Source organism: Emys orbicularis, chromosome 7 (assembly GCF_028017835.1).
Source record: "Emys orbicularis isolate rEmyOrb1 chromosome 7, rEmyOrb1.hap1, whole genome shotgun sequence".
NCBI lineage: Eukaryota > Metazoa > Chordata > Testudines > Emydidae > Emys > Emys orbicularis.
Genome location: NC_088689.1, coordinates 12,611,553 through 12,633,941, shown reverse-complemented (window position 1 = coordinate 12,633,941; position 22,389 = coordinate 12,611,553). Strand labels below are relative to the sequence as shown.

General features: G+C 44.6%; 1 protein-coding gene across 8 annotated transcripts in view; it reads left to right on the top strand.

Annotated features, from left to right (window-relative positions):
• Positions 1 to 22,389, top strand: part of ABLIM1 (actin binding LIM protein 1) — a 142,206-nt gene that overhangs the window by 69,325 nt on the left and 50,492 nt on the right. For 5 of the 8 annotated variants that reach the window (XM_065408563.1, XM_065408561.1, XM_065408558.1 and 2 more), the window contains 2 exons: positions 2,936 to 2,994; positions 19,564 to 19,641. In XM_065408563.1, coding sequence (XP_065264635.1) covers positions 2,936 to 2,994; positions 19,564 to 19,641 — 137 coding nt within the window. The remainder of the gene's footprint in view (positions 1 to 2,935; positions 2,995 to 19,563; positions 19,642 to 22,389) is intronic. The other 3 variants (XM_065408565.1, XM_065408560.1, XM_065408562.1) reach the window with 1 other exon arrangement.

The window sequence follows — 22,389 nt, the reverse complement described above, 5'->3', positions numbered from 1 at the left end:
CTGTGGGTTTGCCTTTCTGTGGGTTTTTCTTTCTCCCACATGTTTCTGTGTAACACATTTCTCTGTCTCACCCAGGGGATTGGTGCCAAGGTGAGACATTGCTTAGGGCTGGTCTACACTGGGGGAAGGGGGGATCGATCTAAGATACACAACTTCAGCTACGCTATTCGCGTGGCTGAAATGGAAGTATCTTAGTTCGACTTACCTGGCCAGCCTCGCGGTGAGTCGACTGCCGCGGCTCCCCTGTCGACGCTGCTTACTCCTCCTGCCAAGATAGAGTATGGGCGTCGATTCGCGGATCGATTTATCGCGTCTAGATGAGACGCAATAAATCGATCCCCGATAGATCAATTACTACCCGCCAATCCGGCGGGTAGTATAGATGTACCCTTAGTGTTTAGAGCATGCCTGCTGTAGTTGGTTGTCATGGAGCCTTTCATGCTTTCCAGGCTTATTCTCTTAACCCGAGTTTCTATATTTCAGAGTTTGCTCTGTGTTGTAGTGCCGGTGCATGCAGAAAAAAAAGTTGGACAGCTGAACATTTTGTTTGGTGTCTGCCAAGGGAGCAAACAAACACATAATGGAGGGATTAACAGCAGTGTACTGTAGAGTTTCCAATAGAAAAGTAATTAAACTGAACTAGGATGGGTCTGGAAGATTTACATAGCTCTGAGCTGTTTCAAAATAAATGAGCACATTTGGGTGGATAAAACCTAGAAGCCGTGGTTGGCTCGAAGTACGGGACTGCAAAATAGTCACATCTAACCTCATACCCACTTGATCTGAGTTTGGGTTTGAAGTTTGCTGTGTTTCAAACCTCTCATCGAGTTTGTGAACCGATATTGAGGTTGTTAGCCCAGCTCCTCTCTGAAAATCGCAGCTCAACTCCATGCCACTCTGCTTCCCCCCAGAAGCTGGGGAACTGCTCCCTCCCCCCCAATTCTGCCCAAGGAATGTTCACATCTAGAGGCCCCAGCTGAGATCAAGGCCCCATTGTGCTACATGCCGAACACACATAGTCAGACCCATCCCTTGCCCCAGAGAGTTTGCAGTGTAAATATTTAAGGCAAAGGGTGGGAGAAAGGAAGTCTTGCTAGCCCTGCTTTACAGAAGGGGAACTGAGTCCCAGAGAGAGGACGTGAATTTCCCCAGGGTCCCCCAGGGAGTCTGTGGCAGAGCTGGGAACTAAACCCGGCTCTCTTGAGTCCCATTTTAGAGCCTCGTGAACGTTCCTGTTCATCAGGCCTTTAAATGAACCTTCAAGGGCTGGTTTCCTTCCGACCTTTGCAGGGTTTGTACAGCCCTGGCTCTGAGGCTGGTGTTTCGGCACATGACATCTTTTGTTTTGCTTCCCCCTGTTCACTGAATGCTTCCCCTGCCGAACGAGCAGTTTCTTCTCCTTCCTTGGCTCAGACTCCAAGCTAGACATCTGATGCTGTGATTCAGAGTCCACGTGTTCCTTCCAGTCTCCTGTTGATGCTATTTACATTGTGTGCTGCTGGCAATTGGAATCACTCCTGACGGTTTGTGCTTCAGCACAAGAAAGGGACCTTTTGAAATAAAGGCTCCCCTCAGAGCTGCCCTGACCCGTACCTTTTAACTTGGCCTTTGTTGGGAAGGATCTCCTCTGCCTGCACGTGAGATAATATTCATGCTGAAATGTGTACTCCCCCCACCCACCGCAATCAGCTGTTTCACGTGCCCAGAAGGCTATGGAGGGGAGGGAAGAGGAGCAAGGGCATGCAAGGCTCAGGGAAGGGGTGGAGTGGGGGCAGGGCTTGGGCAGAGCAGGGGGCTGAGCAGTGAGCACCCCCCAGCACACTGGAAAGTTAGCATCTATAGCTCCAGCCCTGGAATCAGTGCCTAGGTAAGGAGCCACATATTAACCTCAGAAGAGCCGCATGCAGCTCCGGAGCCACAGGTTGGCCACCCCTGGATTAGGTGATGCTAGGATTATAATACTCTGCACTTACTGAAGATAGTGCCTTCCATCCAAGATGCTCCAAGACACTTACAGGTGTTAATGAATTGAGCCTCACAGCACCACTGGGGGGTAATGTTACCCCTTTTTAACTCAAGAAGTTAGCTGATTTGGGGGGGTTTTTGGATTGTTTCCACTAGGAGGAGAAATTGGTGATGGTCAGGTATTTCTCTGATACAATCCTGTTTGTTTACGAATTCCCATTTCCCTGAATACAGGAGGAATCAAACAACTGGAGATAGTTTCTTTGCTCAAGGTTCCAAGCCTCTTTCAGCCAGCACTATACCAAAAAGCTCTCTCTTTTTTAATCAAGGTCATGCCACCAGGGCTCCCTATCTGTGTCTGAGGCTTCTTTGCTCCTCTCTGTTTCTGCTGCTTCTCTCACTCACTCACTCTCACTCACTCACTCACACACACACACACACACACACACACACACACACACACACACACACACACACACTCCACCAATCAATGCCAGTTTCAATCAGTATTATTACCTCCATTTTGCAAATGAGAGAAAAGGTGAAGGGACTTAGTGGGAAGGGTTTACCCACGACTGCATAGGAAGCTAGACATAGGACCCACTTCTCCTTCTCTCACCTCTGTGACCCAGCCACAAAACCAGCCTCCTTCTCTGACCCATAGCAACATGACTCTTCCAGCTGCAACATCTGATTCGAACAGATCCTAACCCTGCTGCACAGGATTGTGCATGAGGTTTAATTCACTCATGTGAAAAGTACTTTGAGACCCTCAGATAGATGCCGCTGTAGGCGGGCGAAGTCTTTGTTTTTAATTCTGTTGCGTTTCTCACATGCTGGGGTGGAATTTGTAGGTTGTTCCCAGCACATTGCGATGCAATGAGGGGTCTGTCCTAAATATTTTAATGTTCTCCTCTCTGTGACCCGAAGTCATCTGATTTACTCTGAGTAATGCATTATTTTATTCCAGGTTCCACTGTATGGCATCCCGACTGTAAGCAGTCCACTAAGGCAGAAGATAAGCTACGGGTAAGATAAACAAACAGGAGGTAGACACTAAGCTCAGTTACACTCCAGATAATTTGCACACACAGTAACTGATCTTTCTCCTTGACAGAAAGTGATTTCCCATGGTTTTTATTGCCCCACCATGACAATCCTGGTAGCAAGTACAGTGTTCTACTCCAGAGGTGCTGCTGCATGTCCTGTGTTCACCATCTCAATGTATGGGTTGCAATTTATTGTTCCAAAGACGGCATTGTCTCCAGGACAATGTTCACCTTACAGCGTGGTTCCTAAGAGGGAAAAATCTCAAGGGAGTAATGTGAACAAAGCAAATGCGTCAATGAATCTTTTTATTTTCGCACAGTCATGACATCTCTGTACCTTGTTTGTCAGCTGTGCTGTGTTCTTTAGAGCCATTTGCAGCATTACTCAGCATGGGCTGATCTTCCTTCACCATCTAAATGAACCTTTTAAACCTAATTTATTCTGTTTTGAATGCTAAGAAGAAATATGCTTAATGCTAGATGTGCCCCTCAATATTTAGGGCCACATTTTAAGTCAGCCTGAATCAAGACTTAACATTTGTGTGGCCAAACTTTTTGGATCAGATTCTTGATGACTTCAGTGGCGCTAAACTGATTTATGCCAGATGAGAACCTGGCTGTGTGTGTGAGAAGTGCCAACAGGCCTTTGTGGGCACTAATGGGTTAGTTCACCATGCAGTCGGTTACCCCATTTGTGTTTGAACGCGCCTGCTCCTACGCAGAAATGAGAGAGCGCGCACCTGTGAGCCTGGTGAATGTTTCTGGGCTCACATTTCAGAGGCTGCAGATGAAAAATGGGCGAAGAGGCACTTCGGTGAATGTATGTTGCACATCATGCTGTGTTCATGGTGTGCTCAGTTCGTAGTAGTTCTCTTCTTATGAAACGTGATGTTGGCACGCCACACTGGACAACATTCTCCTTAGCGTGTTTACTGTGAATGTAGCTAACATGCTGTTATGGGAACAGTGTAAACTGGGACAACAGTCCAGCAGCAGATTCAGACCTTCAGGAAAACGTTGGGGAAGCAATGCAAAGCAGAGCTTTAACAGATGCAGCCCGATCCAAGTTGTTCTGAATAGACACTTTCTCAGAAAAGACTTTCGCACTTCAAAACTGGGTTATTTTTCATCGGTTATTTGCTGCTGAAAATAACCATGTGAACACTTTAGGGTATGTCTGCACGGCAAAAAGAACCCAGTGGCAGCAAGTCTCAGAGCTTGAGTCTACAGACCCGGACTCGTGCGATGGTGCTAAAAGTAGCCATGGATCTGTTGCAGCTCGGCAGGAGCTGGGGGTCTGAAGCCTGCGGAGAGGGGTGGATTTCAGAGCCCGAGCTCCAGTGTGAGCGCAAATGTCAGCACGACTATTTTTAGCATTGGAGTGCAAGCCCCGCAAGCCATAGTCTATAGACCTGGGCTCTGAGACTGGCTGCTGTTGGGTGTTTTTGCCATATAGACATACTCTTGGGGTATGTCTGCACTGCACACTCAGACCGGGCTCCCACTCAGGTTTCAGACCAAACCCCACTTCCGTCCACATACAAATCAGTCTGTCTTGGGTTAGCCAAGCCCTCAGGACTTGTGTCCTAGGACCCTTCTAGGGGGTGGGTCCGAGCCTGAGTCCAGGTCCAAGCCCTGACCTTTTGCAGTGTGGACGCAGGTCAAACCACAGACGCCAGTCAGAAGGTCTGCGTAGTATGTCCATGTTAGCATGGCTGTGAGACCCAGGTCCAGCAATTACAGACCCAGGTTTACAATGCAGTGTGGACACTCAGGCACAGGGTTGGGAACACCAAGTCCACAAGCCTGGGTCCCAACCCAGGCTCAGTATGCAGTGTAGACATACCCTTATATATCTGGCCACATGAACTATACATGATACTATAGTGTGGCCTAGTGGATGGAGCATTGAACTGGAACGTACTTCTGTTTTATTCCTGTCTCTGTCACTGGCCTACTGGGTGACCTTGGGAAAGTCATGTCACTGCTCTGTGCCTCAGTTTCCCCATCTGTAAAATAGGGATAATGCTACTGACCTCCTTTGAACAGCACTTTGCGATCTACTGATGAAAAGTGCTATCTAAAAGCTAGGGATGATTATTATTGGGAGCTGATTCTGCTCTGATTTCTGTAAATCAGGTATAAACCTAAATCAGTAGAAATACACTGGTATCAGAGGAGAATCAGGCCCACACTGTAGTGTATGGGTGACACAGTTAACTGTCTGGATTGATCATTGCAGATTCATGCCATTTGGCTGCAAATGTCTATAGAAATTACTTTACAATTACAGAGAGTATAATTATTAAATAGTAGAGGTGGTCAAACATTTTCAAAGATTTTGATTTTTTTTTCTCAAAATTTGTAGTGAAATATCATCACCATTTTCCTCTCCATAGGAAGAGAGGGGCTGGTCCAGCTTGGGAAATCTTGGAAGTCAGTAAGCATGTTGGCTTTCACCACACTGAATTGTGTCATTTGTCCAAGTACTGCTGTCCATGACCAGCGTATCACAGCATCAGCCGATACCAATTATCCAACGCTGTGACGTTCGTAGAAGAGTCAGTTCTTTCAGGAGAAATATAAGGAAGTGATTGTTGCCCTAGTTACAGACAGTCTGGGTATTTTGATGCCTCTTCCTCTAAAATTAGAAGGTGGAGACATGCCCTTATGTGAAGTGTGCTCTAAAACCGTCAGCAATTCCCTGATTAAGGATCAGTGGGTTGAGCTGCTGGTGAACTGCTGGGTGGAAGCCGCTGTAGATTGTCAGGCATTTAGGCTGATTTAGGGCTCCTTGCTCATTCAGTTGTATGGGTGTAACAGTGTGTTCTGGCAGTGATTGGGAGACAGACTGCTTGTATTTATTGGCGTGTGGCTAGTATACAATATGTTCCCTTGTCAGTGACCCAACAGACTTTTAATTGTTTCAAAGTACTCCTGACTACATCACTACCATTGCAAATATGCTCCAAGCCGACCTTTTAAACCTTCTGGCTTATTTCCAGTCCCCATGCAACTGCAGATGTTCCTTCCAAATATCTTTACTTTTTCTTTATACATCCAAGCCAGCAAGTACTTTTAACTTTCGACGTCTCCGACTCAAAGAATATTTCCAACATACCTCTGAACAGCATACTAACCCACAGAATCCCCCCTACCAGCACTACAAAAAAAAGGATTCTGCGTGGACTCCTCCGGACGGTCGAAACAACAGACTGGATTTCTACATAGATTGCTTCCGTCAACGTGCAAAGGCTGAAATTGTGGAAAAGCAACATCACTTGCCCCATAACCTCAGCCATGCTGAACACAACGCCATTTACAGCCTCAGAAACAACCCTGACATCATTATCAAAAAGGCTGACAAAGGAGGTGCTGTCGTCATCATGAATAAATTGGAATATGACCAAGAGGCTGCTAGACAGCTCTCTAACACCACATTCTACAGGCCATTATCCTCTGATCCCACTGAGGATTACCTAAAGAAACTACACCATTTGCTAAAAAAACTCCCTGACAAAGCACAGGAACAAATCTGTACAGACACATGCCTAGAACCCCGACCAGGGACATTCTGTTTGCTACCCAAGATCCATAAACCTGGAAATCCTGGACGCCCCCATAATCTCAGGCATTGGCACCCTAACATCAGGCTTGTCTGGTTATGTGGACTCTCTCCTCAGATCCTACGCTACCAGCACTCCTAGCTATCTTCGAGACACCACTGACTTCCTGAGGAAACTACAATCCATCGGTGATCTTCCAGAAAACACCATCCTGGCCACTATGGACGTAGAAGCCCTCTACACCAATATTCCACACAAAGATGGACTACAAGCTATCAGGAACAGTATCCCCGATAATGTCACAGCTAACCTGGTGGCTGAACTCTGTGACTTTGTCCTCACCCACAACTATTTCACATTTGGGGACAATATATACCTTCAAGTCAGCGGCACTGCTATGGGTACCCACATGGCCCCACAGTATGCCAACATTTTTATGGCTGACTTAGAACAATGCTTCCTTAGCTCTCGTCCCCTAACGCCCCTACTCTACTTGCGCTACATTGATGACATCTTCATCATCTGGACCCATGGAAAAGAAGCCCTTGAGGAATTCCACCGTGATTTCAATAATTTCCATCCCACCATCAACCTCAGCCTAGATCAATCCACACAAGCGGTCCATTTCCTGGACACTACTGTGCTAATAAGCGATGGTCACATAAATACCACCTTATACCGGAAACCTACTGACCGCTACACTTACCTACATGCCTCCAGCTTCCATCCAGGACACACCACATGATCCATTGTCTCCAGCCAAGCTCTAAGATATAACCGCATTTGCTCCAATCCCTCAGATAGAGACAAGCACCTACAAGATCTCTATCAAGCATTCTTAAAACTACAATACCCACCTGCTGAAGTGAAAAAACAGATTGACAGAGCCAGACGAGTACCCAGAAGTCACCTCCTACAAGACAGGGCCAACAAAGAAAATAACAGAACACCACTAACTGTCACCTTCAGCCCCCAACTAAAACCTCTCCAGAGCATCATCAGAGATCTACAACCTATCCTGAAAGATGATCCTTTACTCTCACAGATCTTGGGAGACAGACCTGTCCTCGCTTACAGACAACCCCCCAACCTAAAGCAAATACTCACCAGCAACCACACATCACTGAACAAAAACACTGACCCAGGAACCTATCCTTGTAACAAAGACCGATGCCAACTCTGTCCACATATCTATTCAAGTGACATCATCATAGGGCCTAATCACATCAGCCATACCATCAGGGGCTCGTTCACCTGCACATCTACCAATGTGATATATGCCATCATGTGCCAGCAATGCCCCTCTGCCATGTACATTGGCCAAACCGGACAGTCTCTACGCAAAAGAATTAATGGACACAAATCTGACATCAGGAATCATAATACCCAAAAACCAGTGGGAGAACACTTTAACCTGTCTGGCCATTCTATGACAGACCTGCGGGTGGCTATCTTAAAACAGAAAAACTTCAAAAACAGACTCCAACGAGAGACTGCTGAGCTGGAATTGATATGCAAACTAGACACAATCAACTCAGGATTAAATAAGGACTGGGAATGGCTGAGCCATTACAAACATTGAATCTATCTCCCCTTGTAAGTATTTTCACACTTGCTTCTTATCAAACTGTCTGTACTGAGCTATCTTGATTATCACTTCAAACGTTTTTTTTTTTCTCTTACTTAATTGGCCTCTCAGAGTTGGTAAGACAACTCCCACCTGTTCATGCTCTCTGTATGTGTGTATATATATCTCCTCAATATATGTTTCACTCTATATGCATCCGAAGAAGTGGGTTGTAGCCCACGAAAGCTTATGCTCTAATAAATTTGTTCGTCTCTAAGGTGCCACAAGTACTCCTGTTCTTTTTGCGGATACAGACTAACACGGCTGCTACTCTGAAACCACTTTTAACTCAGATAATCTTAATTGAAATCAGTTAAATTAACAGAGACATTCACACCTGTATAATGTAAGAACACTGCCTTGAAATGGCAGATGAGAGTGCTTGTGACCTCATAGTATTGGGCAGGACCAGATTTTCTGGTGACGTGGACTCTGCACTGCTGGATTTCCTTTCCCTTTGAAACCAACCAAACTTATTGTTGAAGCAGCTTCAGAAGTCCTCGGCAAGCTCTGTTTTATCTCAGTGGCTGAACTAGAATACAAGTTAGTCAGCGCTCTCACTAGCTAAGGCCTTGGCTACACTCAGGACTTTCCAGCGCTGCCGTGGCAGCGCTGTGAAGTGCGAGTGTAGTCGCGCCGCCAGCGCTGCGAGAGCTCTCTCACAGCGCTGTAAGTACTCCACCTCTCCGAGGGGAATAGCTTGCAGTGCTGCGAGCGAGCGTGCAGCGCTGCAGGCTCTGATTACACTGGCGCTTTACAGCGCTGTACTCACTGCGCTCGGGGGGGGGGCGTTTTCACACCCCTGAGCGCAGCAAGTTGCAGCGCTGTACAGCGCCAGTGTAGCCAAGGCCTAACTCTTAGGTTGGGGAGAGCAAACTACGGCTCGCGGGCCAGATCCGGCCCGTCAGGGCTTTCAATCTGGCCCGCAGGATTGCCAGCCCCATGGCGCAGCGGGGATAAGGCAGGCTCCCTAGCCTGAGGGAGGGGGTGCAGAGGGCTCCCCCCCTGAGGGAGGGGGTGCAGAGGGCTCCGTGCGCTGCCCTCACCTGCAGGCACCGCCCCCCACAGCTCTCATTGGCCGGCAACAGGGAACCGCAGCCAATTGGAATGTCGGGAGTGATACCCGCAGGCGAGGGCAGTGCGCACGGAGCCGCCTGCCACACCCCACTCCCAGGAGCCACTGCTGGACATGCTGGCCACTTCCAGGAGCGGCGCGGGGCCAGGGCAGGCAGGGAGCCTGCCTTAGCCCTGCTGCGCGCCGCTGCCACCCCGGAGCCGCTCGAGGTAAGCAATGCTGGGCCAGAGCCTGCACCCCAAACCCCTTCTGGACCCCACAACCCCAACCCCCTGCCCGGAGCCCTCTCCTGCACCCATCACCCGTCCTTCACCCTAATCCCTTGCCCTGAGCCCCTTCCTGTACACTGCAACCCCCTCCCACATCCTGCACCCCAACCCCCTGCCTCAGCCCTACATTCATGGCCCTGCATACACTTTCCCCACCCAGATGTGGCCCTCGGGCCAAAAAGTTTGCCCACCCTGTCTTAGGTGGAGTTCATAAAAACAAGGGTTGCTTAAGACCTTTTTCCCCATTTGATTTTTGTGTGGCATGTTATGAAGCCAAAACAAGCAGGAAATAAAGCAACTCTACATAAGTGCCGAGCATTTTTTTTTTTTTTTTTTTTTTTTACAATTGTCTGCCAGTTGGTGATTCCGCAGCTAACCGTATGTGACATTGCACACAGTTTATTGTCCAACTTAGTGAAAGGGGGTATTAGTAACTGTGTTGCAAAAGACCTTGAACTCTCGATGTTTATGTGCTGTTCTGTATCCAGGAGAAACATTGCTTTTTTCACTTTTTTTTTCCTCTTGTATTTCATGGCAGCATTCCTCATCTGATTTCTTTTATCCAAAGAGTCTGGTTCTGCGCAGACCACGCTCTACAGAGGTTTGCTATTGTGTTTTCATACAGTTGTTAATAGCCTTCTTTATTGAGAAGATTTCCTTATTCTGCACTAGTGTCATCTGCTGATGCTGATGCTGCTTATCTCACTCAGCTTTCTTTGCCTTCACTCACCCCTTGAAGCACAAACTTTGTCTTTTGCGTTATGAAATGCATCTTGTTTGCTATTTCCTACTTCTGCTTAATTTGTTTGTTTAATATGAAGGTTCTGTTTGCTTTTTAAGCACACAAAAATAGCTTTTTGCTCTTTCACTTGTGTGTCATTATTCAGTGGGTTATAGAAAGTGGTTGTTCTGGAATAGAAAATTACAAATGCAAACACCACACTAAAGATCTGATCATATGAAAACTATTGTGACTTTACACAGCTGGTTGGGGAAATTTTCACAAATAGTGTTTAAGCTTTTTCATGAAAAAATTTCATTGAAATATCCAATTCTGGAAAAATGTTGTCCAGCGCCAACTGACTATTTTAACTGAGCTAAACTGGTTAATAATTGTTTTGTAAAGTTTCTATTTTTGAATGGTTTCTGAGCATGGGCTGGTTCATGTGCTGCCCATTAGCTCTTGCCACCATGTAGGCAGTGACTTGACCTGTGGCTTATCCAAGTTGGAGTTATGAAGCCTTCTCTTACCTCTTCATTCTGGGCTGCTTTTCTTCCTCCAGACTTCTCTGAGTCCAGCAGATACAGAGTGTTTGATATTTTCCTGCAGCATTGTTTTCTAGGGCTGATTCCCATTCAAGTCAGTGGAAAGAGGCCCATTTTTCAGTAAGAGTTGGCTCGAGCCTATCCCAGTTTCCTCTGTGATGCTCTGTTCCTGATTTAATTCTGGGAAATGCGAGTCCTGAACCACTCCTAAATGTGGACCTTCCTGCATGTTAGTTAACAGAGCAATCCAACAACTTAGCATGCTTGCTAACAACTATAAAGATGCTCTATCACTGGTTTAGGATGAGGAAATGTTTCTGGAGAATTAGACTTGATGCAGTCAGATAATAAAGGTTCTAGTTAGTAATCTACAGAACGATTGCATTAGTCTGTTAGACTGTGGTCAAGACTTTTGAATGGCTGTACACTTTGCTTTGTGTGCATTCAATGATGAGATTTCAGATCAGTGGTGTTGAAACCCAACTTTATCCAAAAGTCCCAGGATTAAAAAAATGAATGTTATCCAAGGTATTAGAAAAATAGGACAGGAAATAGGTGAGTGCTCACAGCCAAAAATAGAGAAACTGTCTCCTCACAATGTAGAATCCATGGGATGTAGGTAATTTAGGATCAAATACCGCCCTCTGACTTGTGCAGGCATCCACCTAATCAAAGTCAAGATCTGCCCTGATTTATACTCTGATTGCCCAGGGTGTGATACAGGCAGAATTTGGCTCAGTGGTCTCTCCATGTGCCAGATACACTGCAACCATCATTATACTACTTTTGTATAGATCTTATGCTCTACTTCTTCCTCAGAAAAGTCAAATTTCCATGAGGTAAAGGAATAAAAATCTTGCCATCCACCATTATCTTGTCTGACTTCAGGAGTGGAGTGCATAGTTTGGCCATTAAGAATCACACCATTAGCTGCCTGTTAAAAGGAACACAGCATTAATGATGTATGTGTCTGAAAAGGTTAGGTCATGTGCTTGGTCCAGATAACCACACAGTTACTGGATTTTCCCATTACTTTGGGGTACGCTCATTTATTAGGGTTACTCTTCAAGGGGGGGGTGTCTGTAATTCTATCAATGTACTGCTGTGTCACTGGCGTTCTCATACAGAGTTCTACTTCTCCTTACTGCAAGTTCCCTCCCAATGGAGCTATCCTGCAGGCCCTAGGTTCCCCAGGGCTGGGTTCCTCCAGCCCCCAGAATCAGATGCACACACACACACACACCGAGTGCATCTGAGAGGACCAGATTAATCAGCACTCCCAAGCTGACCCCTTATATGTTCCTGGACTCAGTAGGTTGGGTCGAGCAGCACTTCCTAGCTGTCACCCTCATATGCCTCAGGTTCACCACGTCCCTATCCCCACTTTCACATTACAATTGTTCTGGTAGTAGCCCACTTGATGAGAAAACCCCACAGGATTTTTGGGCACTGCAGGGATCTTTAGTTTAGGTACGAGGAGTGTTGCTGCAGAGTGAATGGGGAAGCCAAAAAACACTGGGGTGGGGGGGAGGAGAGAGAAGCAACCAGCTTAACCATGAACATTATTTATTGCCAGGTAATAACCATACAAGGGGAGCCAAACAAACAAAATAGTTATAATATTAAATCTAACTTAAATTTGATTATAAAAGTCAGGTTTAGAAAACTATAACTGATCACACAAGTCAGGGTCAGAAGGCTATACCTAGAGAGAGAGAGAGAGTTGGGTTCTCAGCACTCCGTGAAGCTTGAATTGATTGGGGTTCCCCGGTGGTGGTGGTAGCTGAGAGTCCGGAGTGCTGGAGACAGGCAGAGCCCCCAGCATGATCAGTCAGGAGAAGATGAAGTCCCAATGGAACTGATGCAGATTTTGGATCCAGGCATCAGAACACATACTTAAGTATGGGTAGGGGGTTTTGTAGGGAAACAACAATGGTTCAAGGGAGAATACTAGATTTGTTTATGGGTATACTGATGGCTCAAGGGAGTATACCAAAGTTGTTTTGTTCAGGCTAGACAATAGGAACTATGGGCAGTGTGCCTTTGAGGGAGCTCACAATACAGTTAGGCAGCTTCAGTATTTTGGATTCCAGTAAAGGATTTATTACTAGAATTGGTCTGATAACTACTGAGCTGGGTGCGTGCAGACGTGGGTTCATTAACATCTGGAGCAGAGATTCCCCCATCATGCAGTGCTTCCCTGCTTTTCTGGTCCCAGAGGTCAGTGCAGTTCTTGCCTTGGAATCTCTGTTCTCCATTCTGTATGCTAATTGAGATGCTTCCTGGTCCGACCTCCGATGCAAATGAGGCTAGAGGAGTTTCCTTAATCCTGTCACCCTTGTCCGAAGGGCTTTAGGTGTGTCTCCCACCGTCTTTTCATTGCTTTTTGTAAGTCTTCCTTCTGATCGGCTTTGGCTCAAGCAGAGGCCGCAGGGGGGAAGGTCTTTCGTGAGTCAGACAGGCTGGGTACTACGCCCTGGTTCCCCAAGAACACAGAGCTGATAGGTAACAACATGCAAGTTTAGATTTTTATTCAAAGCCTATCCAAAGCTCTCAAGTCTTCAAAACAGGGCAGGAAATCTCTTGGAGAAATGGCATTCTGGTGAGACCTCCAGTATTCCCTGGAGCTGGGCTTAGAAAGGTGTTAACTGATCACAAAATGTATGAAGGTACCCGGCAACATGCAAGAATAAACTGGCTTTTGGAGGGGAAGTTTGTCATAAATTACATACATGCAGTAGTCTTTAAAAACAACATTTACAATCTCTTAAGAAAATTGTGTATGTTAGCATTCTGTAAGAAGATCAAACCCTGATAGTAGAATCTAAGAATATTGTGTGAAATCCTGCCTCCTTGAAGTCAATGGGAGTTTGGGAGCCAGATTTCACCCATAATTTTCATGGTGCAGACTTAATACAGGTATTGGAGGAAGCCGTCATTTGCATGAGTAGTTTTGTGGCATAGATTAAGTTTGGCAACGACTAGTACGGAATGACTTGTCCTGAAGACCAATTTTGCTTCACCGCACTTTGCTTTTAGGATGGAAAGAAGTTGCTCCTATCTCTGAGCACGTGTGTATGTGCGTGTTTTTTAAAACTAAACCACACCTGGTCTTTTATGACTGCTAAATTAGCCAATGAATATGCATTGTAGATTTTTAGGAGAGGAAATAATTAGTCTCCGCATGAATGCTCCTGGAAAGAGAAACTTGAAGCCATGATGAATTGGCAGAATAATGGACATGCATAACGAATGCTTTCGGATTTTGTTTCTTGGTGGGTCACATACACCACCATTTATAATAATCATGATGCAATAAGAGCCTGATCCAAAGCCCACTGACATCAATTTGAGTTTTTCCAGTGACTTCACTGGGCTTTGGATCCGTGCCCTAAGTAACTTGTCTCTTTTGAAAAACCTTACAGTCAGTGAGACAAAGGATCAGAGTAATCTATGTTGTACTAGGGGAACCAAAGGTTACTTCTATAACAAAATCCTGTTTAGCAATTAGGAGTGATTGCAGAAAAAGCTAATTTCTAATGAGCTTTTATATGTACATCTTTACCACATTTAAACTAGCCTCTGTAGCTGTTTTAACTGTATGAGCAATGTTATTGTTAAGTGACTGTGTGTAGAATGAAACATTATCCCTTCTTCTGCAGCTGTTCTCACCGCCTTGCATAATGAACTCAATCAAAAAACTAAGGCAGGTACTGTAAACAACACTGGCAGTGTCTTTTATATCATAGTAGTGCATCCAGTCAGCCAGATGTTCATGGGATCACTTCTGATCTGGCTTGCTTGTCTCCATATCTTTCTATAGAGCATGACGCTGAACATCTGTAGCATAGAAAAGCACAGCCATCACATTGCGGCATTTGGGTGATGTGGATGGCCCTAGTGTTTTTGTTCTTTTAAATAACTTATCCGATTAAATAATGTGCCGTGCATGATGATCTAAAAACTGAAGTAAATCAAGATGAGCCAGCCTAAGTTGTATGAACTAATATTAAATAACAAATTGGGGCATATGTGTGTGTGAGATACGATAATCCAGAACCGACATACACAATGGCCCCAACAGAATCGCCATAAAAATAGCATGAATGACCTTTTGCATTGAAGACAAATGCATGAAGAGAGGAAAAATAAATAAAAATAAGAGATTGCTGAAGAGGAGAAAAATATGAAGAAGTGATGCTTTCCTTGAGATTTGAATCCATCATTTAGCTCCATTGATGATATGCATGAATTTGTTTGTTCTTACTATGCATTCTTAGATTTCCTGTATCCAGCAAAAAGATCTCAGATGTTATTTGGGAGGGGAGGGGTGAGGAGGAGGAGAAGAGAGAGGAGATGGAGATGACTCTTACCCTCTTAAAAAAGGAGGAGGGTAAGGAGCGCACACTGAAAATAGCAGGAAGAGGAGTTTAATAGAAGTACTGAATGGTTCGTTGCTTGTCACCACTGCAAGCAACGTGGGAAATGTCCTATAGCAGAGTAGGAAATCTTTAGGAAACAGTTGGAGAGACTGGTTGAAATTCATCCTGTGTAAACAGGGAAAAAGGGCAAGAGAGGCCAGTGTGGCTAAATAGGGATGTAGGGGGTACTTAAAACAATGGGAAAACATCTGTTTCTTAAGAGGACAGTTGTAAAACTAAGCAAGACATAGGATGGGGACCACTAAAAAAAACCCTACAATGCTGATCACTGGGTTTCCAGAAATACTTTGACTAAGTTCGTCGGGGCAGGATTGCCTTTGTGTTCTGTATTTGTACAGCGCCTGGTACAATAGGGTCCTTGTCTGTGAATGAGGTCCCTAGGTGCTAGCACGATACAAATAATAGTAACTAATGAAAAGGGTCTTCACAGAGCTTTGCAGGAGAATGTGAAATTGGTGCACTCAGAAAGAGACCAGGAATATTGGGTATAAGGAATGGCAGATCCGGCAAACAGCCATTTTACTAACAGCCAAATTGATGGGAAGCTAATAAGCATGATTGGATCCGAGAGCAGAAGAAAGGGAGAACTGAGGAAAAGGAGACTAGGTCCCTAATCCTGCCAGTGTTTATGTGCATGATTAACTTTCGGCACTTAGTTCTGCCATTGACTCCAGTGCAATAACTCCTGTGCTTAAAGTTAAGCACCTGTGTACATGTTTGCAGGACTGGGGCCTAAACTTGGAAAGCAGGCTGCACTAACTACACTTGGTATGAAAAAATACCATGGAGCAAGTTGCTCAATAGGACGGGCCAATTAGTATAAGGTGAATTAGCTGATCACAGAATGTATTTTTAGGGACCAAACAGGGAGGTGAGACTTAGAAACATTGCAAGAGAATAACACTAGGTCTAAGTGGCTGTTTCCTGGCAACTTCTGATTCCCTACAGTAATTATGAAAGCCCCTTTCCCTTGATGTACAAACTTCTGTCTGTCTGTTACATTCCAAAGAATGTATGGGGATAGAGAGAGGAAAAGAGAAGGCTGTAGTTTCTCTCTGAAACTCACAATCTGTTTGTACTTATTAGAAAAAATAAATCAAAAAGACAAATCTTTGGCCAAAACCAGAAGGTGAGTAATGAGGAAGATGCCCAGAATTGCACCTCGGCTATTTAACCTTGTTCCTTGTGATTTGTAATAATAACAATCGCTTACCATGGCAACTGCAACAACTTGCTACATATGACCATATGACTCCACTCAAGCAGCAGTATGAAATGCCAGAATTTTAAAGGGAATAAAATGTTTCTCATTAACAGCCTGATTTTCCCATTTAATTCTTGGTGTTTTGGGAGTTTGGTTTTGGTTTTGGGATTTTTGCAGTTTTGGTTTTTTTTGGCTAATGTAAATAATTTTTCTCTTGGTTACGTTATGGGAGGAGCAGAAGGGCAGCTGGGGCATCTTCCTGCAATATGGAATTTTGTAGCTATTCATAGATTCATAGATTCTAGGACTGGAAGGGACCTCGAGAGGTCATCGAGTCCAGTCCCCTGCCCGCATGGCAGGACCAAAAACTGTCTAGACCATCCCTGATAGACATTTATCTAACCTACTCTTAAATATCTCCAGAGATGGAGATTCCACAACCTCCCTAGGCAATTTATTCCAGTGTTTAACCACCCTGACAGTTAGGAACTTTTTCCTAATGTCCAACCTAGACTTCCCTTGCTGCAGTTTAAGCCCATTGCTTCTTTTTCTATCCTCAGAGGCTAAGGTGAACAAGTTTTCTCCCTCCTCCTTATGACACCCTTTTAGATACCTGAAAACTGCTATCATGTCCCCTCTCAGTCTTCTCTTTTCCAAACTAAACAAACCCAATTCTTTCAGCCTTCCTTCATAGGTCATGTTCTCAAGACCTTTAATCATTCTTGTTGCTCTTCTCTGGACCCTTTCCAATTTCTCCACATCTTTCTTGAAATGCGGTGCCCAGAACTGGACGCAATACTCCAGCTGAGGCCTAACCAGAGCAGAGTAGAGCGGAAGAATGACTTCTCGTGTCTTGCTCACAACACACCTGTTAATACATCCCAGAATCATGTTTGCTTTTTTTGCAACAGCATCACACTGTTGACTCATATTTAGCTTGTGGTCCACTATAACCCCTAGATCCCTTTCTGCCGTACTCCTTCCTAGACAGTCTCTTCCCATTCTGTATGTGTGAAACTGATTTTTTCTTCCTAAGTCTTCCTATTGAGAGGGCCCATGGTCCAGCTGAAAAAAATATGCTCAGATTTGCTGGGGGGGGGGGAGAAAGAGAGAGGGGGGGAGGGAGGGAGGTATCCCTCAGTGTCCTCATCTGCTCTCCATTGTAGACTGCTGCATTTGATCTAACTCCTTAATTTTCTTGGTACCTGTTCCAAGTACTTGATTCCCCCAGTGTCCCCAAATGCATGAGTTTCTTTGCTGGGATTCCTAAAACACATCTCAAATCAGGTGTGAGCTGAGGAATACTCTATTCTGCCTGTTTTTTAATGGTGCCCCATTAGTTTGCTCACTATAAAGTAAAAGCTAAAAGGACCCAGGGGAAGTGGCTGCTACTTAGCTGAAGGCGCCTTTCAGGAAATATCTGCTGAGAGATAAGAGAGCCCCACTGGGCAGATATTTCCTGTATGAGATCTGTGAGCCGGTTTCGTTTCTCTCTCCAGTGGGCAATCACTGCTCCTTTGGTTCTGTGTCACAACCAACAAGTGACAAGAACAAGTTTATCAAGAGTTTAATTGTACAGCGGCATTAGAGTAAAATATCCCACTGCACTCATCCAGAATCACCCACCGGCCAGCAAGTTGCTTCATGCTTTAGGGAGCTCCTTTACTTTGCATCTGGTTTGAGAATATTGTTGTAGATTTTTGATTTTTCATGAGGAGGCAATGTGGGCTTTGATTTCTTCAAAGAGAAATCTTGGGCCTCATCTAGAACGCACCAATTTCAGTGGGAGAATTTCCATTGTTTTCAATGGGTTTTGGATCAGGCTCCTGGTATGTTAATTTTTAGTTCAGGACAATTTACTCTAACACCTTTAACAATGTGCATACTGCTTCGTAGACTTAGGAGGAATTATCATACATTGAAGAGCATTGATAGCTTTTTTTAGAGCAGGCTCATCGAAAAGGAGACCAGGGAGATTTTTGGCTCAATAAATGGGTTTCTGATTTATGGAGGTTTGAACTCAGATACCTGATGATACGGAATGAATTTCTTTATCCACACTGCCCTACATGGAGGTAATGTCACTTGGATATTGAAGAAGTGCCAGGAGCTTCATTCAGTTTATATCAGAGGGGTAGCCGTGTTAGTCTGAATCTGTAAAAAGCAACAGAGGGTCCTGTGGCACCTTTAAGACTAACAGAAGTATTGGGAGCATAAGCTTTCATGGGTAAGAACCTCACTTCTTCAGATGCAAGTAATGGAAATCACATTACTTGCATCTGAAGAAGTGAGGTTCTTACCCACGAAAGCTTATGCTCCCAATACTTCTGTTAGTCTTAAAGGTGCCACAGGACCCTCTGTTGCTTTATTCAGTTTATAGTTGCACTCACTTTGTACTGGTGTAAGTAACTGCACAGGATTCAAGTTGCAAGCAGTGGCACTAAATATCAGAGGCATTGTAGAGTGGAATTTCAGACTGAATTTTACCTGCAACTATTGCACCTACATTGTGTTGCGTGGATTGTGAACTATTCCAAGGGAGAGGGTTTTCTGTCCCTCTACAGTCCGGTGTTGGGCCCAATTCTGCACTCATTTACGTCGATGTAGTTCCAGTGACTAAGGCCCCGATACAGTGAGCGATAGCAGGTGGGTAAGCTGCTGTGCAGCCCACTTGCATACTGCAGGATTGGAATCTCGCTCCCCACCAGTGGAACTGAGATAGGTTTTGCCATTTGTCAAATAATGCTTTCCAATAGGGACATTGACAAGAATTTCCTGGAGTGCTCCTACAATGCCTCTGTGAGATGCTCTTTTTGGTTTGTTGTTGTTGTTGTCAATCTTTTTTTCCCCACAGTGTGCCTTAAAACTAAGAAACTCCCTCTTCCCACACACAACCCTCCCCCCCCCCCCAAAAAAAAGAGAAACCATGCCTGTATCACAAGGTTGTGAAATGTCCTGGAATGCTGGAGTTTGCATTTATATTATTCAACTTTTTAGTTCATTTGAAGACAAATGAATCTTTCTGCCTTTTAATAATAATCTAAATTCTTAGTGTTACACCTGCGGACAGATCACTTACAAGTGAACATTTGTTTTACAGCCTACAAGGACATCATCTGAAAGTATTTATTCCAGACCAGGTTCCAGTATTCCTGGCTCACCAGGCCATACTATCTATGTAAGTATAATTTCCTATTTGTAAGCCATTGCTCCCTTGATGACGAGATAGAGGCTGGAATTTCCAATACCCTCTAAGGGTTTTAGAAGGCCAGTTCCCATTAAAACTAATGGGAACTGGATGTACTAGTTCCATAGGCATCTTTGCGGAATCTCAGGCAGAATGTTTGCGTAGCAGAGTTGTAAGCTACACTGTGCCGAAGTTGTTAACCCAGAGTTGATGCAGCTGTCCGGTGTAGTAAATGGCATACCAGATGGCTTTGTGAAAACTGACAAATTCAGAGCCTTATTCCCCTTCTAGTGTGTCATGGGCCCTCTGCTGCTAGGTAACCCATGCTAGGAGAATCTGTCTTCCCTCTGGTGGCTGGCCTGCATAAGACGTTTATAGGTGTGCTCTGCTTCCACCTAAGAAACTTCTTTAGTCCAAGTTCTTTAAGTGCTGAGGTCTCAGGTCCAAAGCTCGCTGGCAGCCCAAGCAGGGTCAGTTTCATTCATACATAATGGAAACTCATCTTTGTCCCAGATGAGAGGGGCCTGTTCTGCTAGGACAAGACAATTTGGAGGAAAGGGCCACGGCCTATAGAAATAAGATGAGCCCCACTCCTTCTCATAGGTTATACAGCTAGCCCCTGATTGCTTACACATCCACTGATAGGCTCATAGTTAGCCACAAAAGGCTGTGGACTTCTGTCGACAGCCAATCAGTGCAGCGGAGAGCAGCTCGGATTTCGCAGTGTTGCACAGTAACTTGCTTTGCTGTACTTTGGCATTTCTCTGACATTTCCTGTATCTTGGGCTTGTCTACACTAGAAAGATTTGCCACTTCAGTTATACCAGTATAGTTAAAGCAGGAACCCCTGCTCCCCAGTGTGGGTGCAGTTACACCAGTAGAAAAGTGCTTCTACCAGTATAGCTTATTCCAGTTAGGAAGTGAAATAAGCCATTCTGATATCGGGCATCATTTTTCTGGTATAACTGTGTCCACACTGGGATTTGGTTATGTAGGAAGTTACTGTACTTCTCAGCATGCAGCCCCTGGGGGCATATTGCCCTAAATCCTGGAACTTACGGAGGTTCTGCTATGCCCAGTAAAGCTTGCCACTAGAACAGAGATTTGGTCCTATGGGGGAAAATTTCTTGTAAAAAAACAGAAGTGTTGAGCATCTATCTGTTATTACCTTTACAGTGCTAAATATGGGGCCATCCTCTAGAATTTTGCTATGCTACTCTATTTTGATGGGGGTTTATATTCACAGAATAGTACGAGTGCCCTGTAACCCCTTCCTAAAGGACCCCTTTTCTTCAGGAATTTAGATGATCTTGCTGGATACATAGATTTCCCGGTGGATCCTTTTGTTCCCACCATAGTATCCCAGAAATTAGAGATGGAAAAGCTCTATTAAATCATCACCAAACTAGGAAAGTCCCAATATTTTTAAAGGAATGTTAGTCCTTCTCTGCTTTTATTTATCTTTCCTAATTGGAACTTACCCAGGTATCCGAGTGCAGCAGATGTCTCTTTCCTTTTTCTAGCTAGAGAAGTCCTACATCCAAAAGGGACTATCTTCTTAATCTGTGCTATTCATATTCCAAGCCTAAGAAACAGGGATGTGCGTCAAAGGGATATCTAGGGGAATAACAGGGTGCATGCTGTGTTTTAAGACGTACAGGGCACAGATCTACTGGTGGCGTGTGGGGTGTGTGGAAAAATTGACTAAGGGGTCCAATCCAGTATCCATTCAACGCAGTGCTAGTTTTGCCATGCACTTCACTGTAGAAGGAGCAGCCAGTAAATTAGACCTGTTACACAGTGCTGGTTTGAAACCATAGAGCAAAATCTGGAGTGTTGTCAGCATGCTGAAATGTGCAGCTTCATCGCCTTAGGCCAGCTTATGAAACTCACTCCTTGTTATCTGCAGTCGTAGGCCAATTCAGTGTTACCGCTGTACATTGGTATCAAAATGTCTGTTTTACCTCGCACTGCGTTAACAATGTCCTGACACATTCTCAACTCATTAGTGCGTGCGTGCGTGTGTGTGTGTGTGTGTGTAAGAGCTAAAAGTGCTTAGGTCATTTTTGTTACAGTCAAACAAGCTTCAGGTAATTTTTGGAAAAATCATTGTTTAACCATTTAAAGTATTTTTTTTTAAACAAATAATTTTAAAATGCAGCATTTTGTGAGCGCTAACTCAAGGGATTGCATGGGAACCGCCATGCCAAATGGATTATAATGAGAGATGGATGGCTAAATGCTAGACAGCTCTGAAAATGTGTGTGTCAGTCTTTAGCGTGGGTGGAAATGAATCTGAGTAGAAACTGACCAATCTAATTTTACTGTTCAGCTTAGTGAAATGCAAAAGGTGTAAACACAGCATAAGAGATGAAAAGGAAACTAGATGTTTAAATGTCACTCAGTTTCAATAATTCAAGGTGTTTCCATAATGCAGGTAAGAACTGGCAATGTTTTTTTTTAAATCTCAACACTCTCCTTTAAACAAAAGAAATATAAAAACAAATGACAGCTTTCCTTTGCCTGTTTGGTGTATCTCCTTACAGCACTTTCCTGGGAGTGAGCAGCTCTCTTTGGAGCTTATTTCCAAGGTTGGCCCTCCAGGTGCAAACTAGCCATGAAATCACACTGTGGAATGGATGTCAAAGTGTTTGACATCTTATCAACATCTCTTAGCCAGGCTTGCAGATACTATGGTGATGGGTGCCAAATAAAAATGTAGATATGTAGGGATAGGGG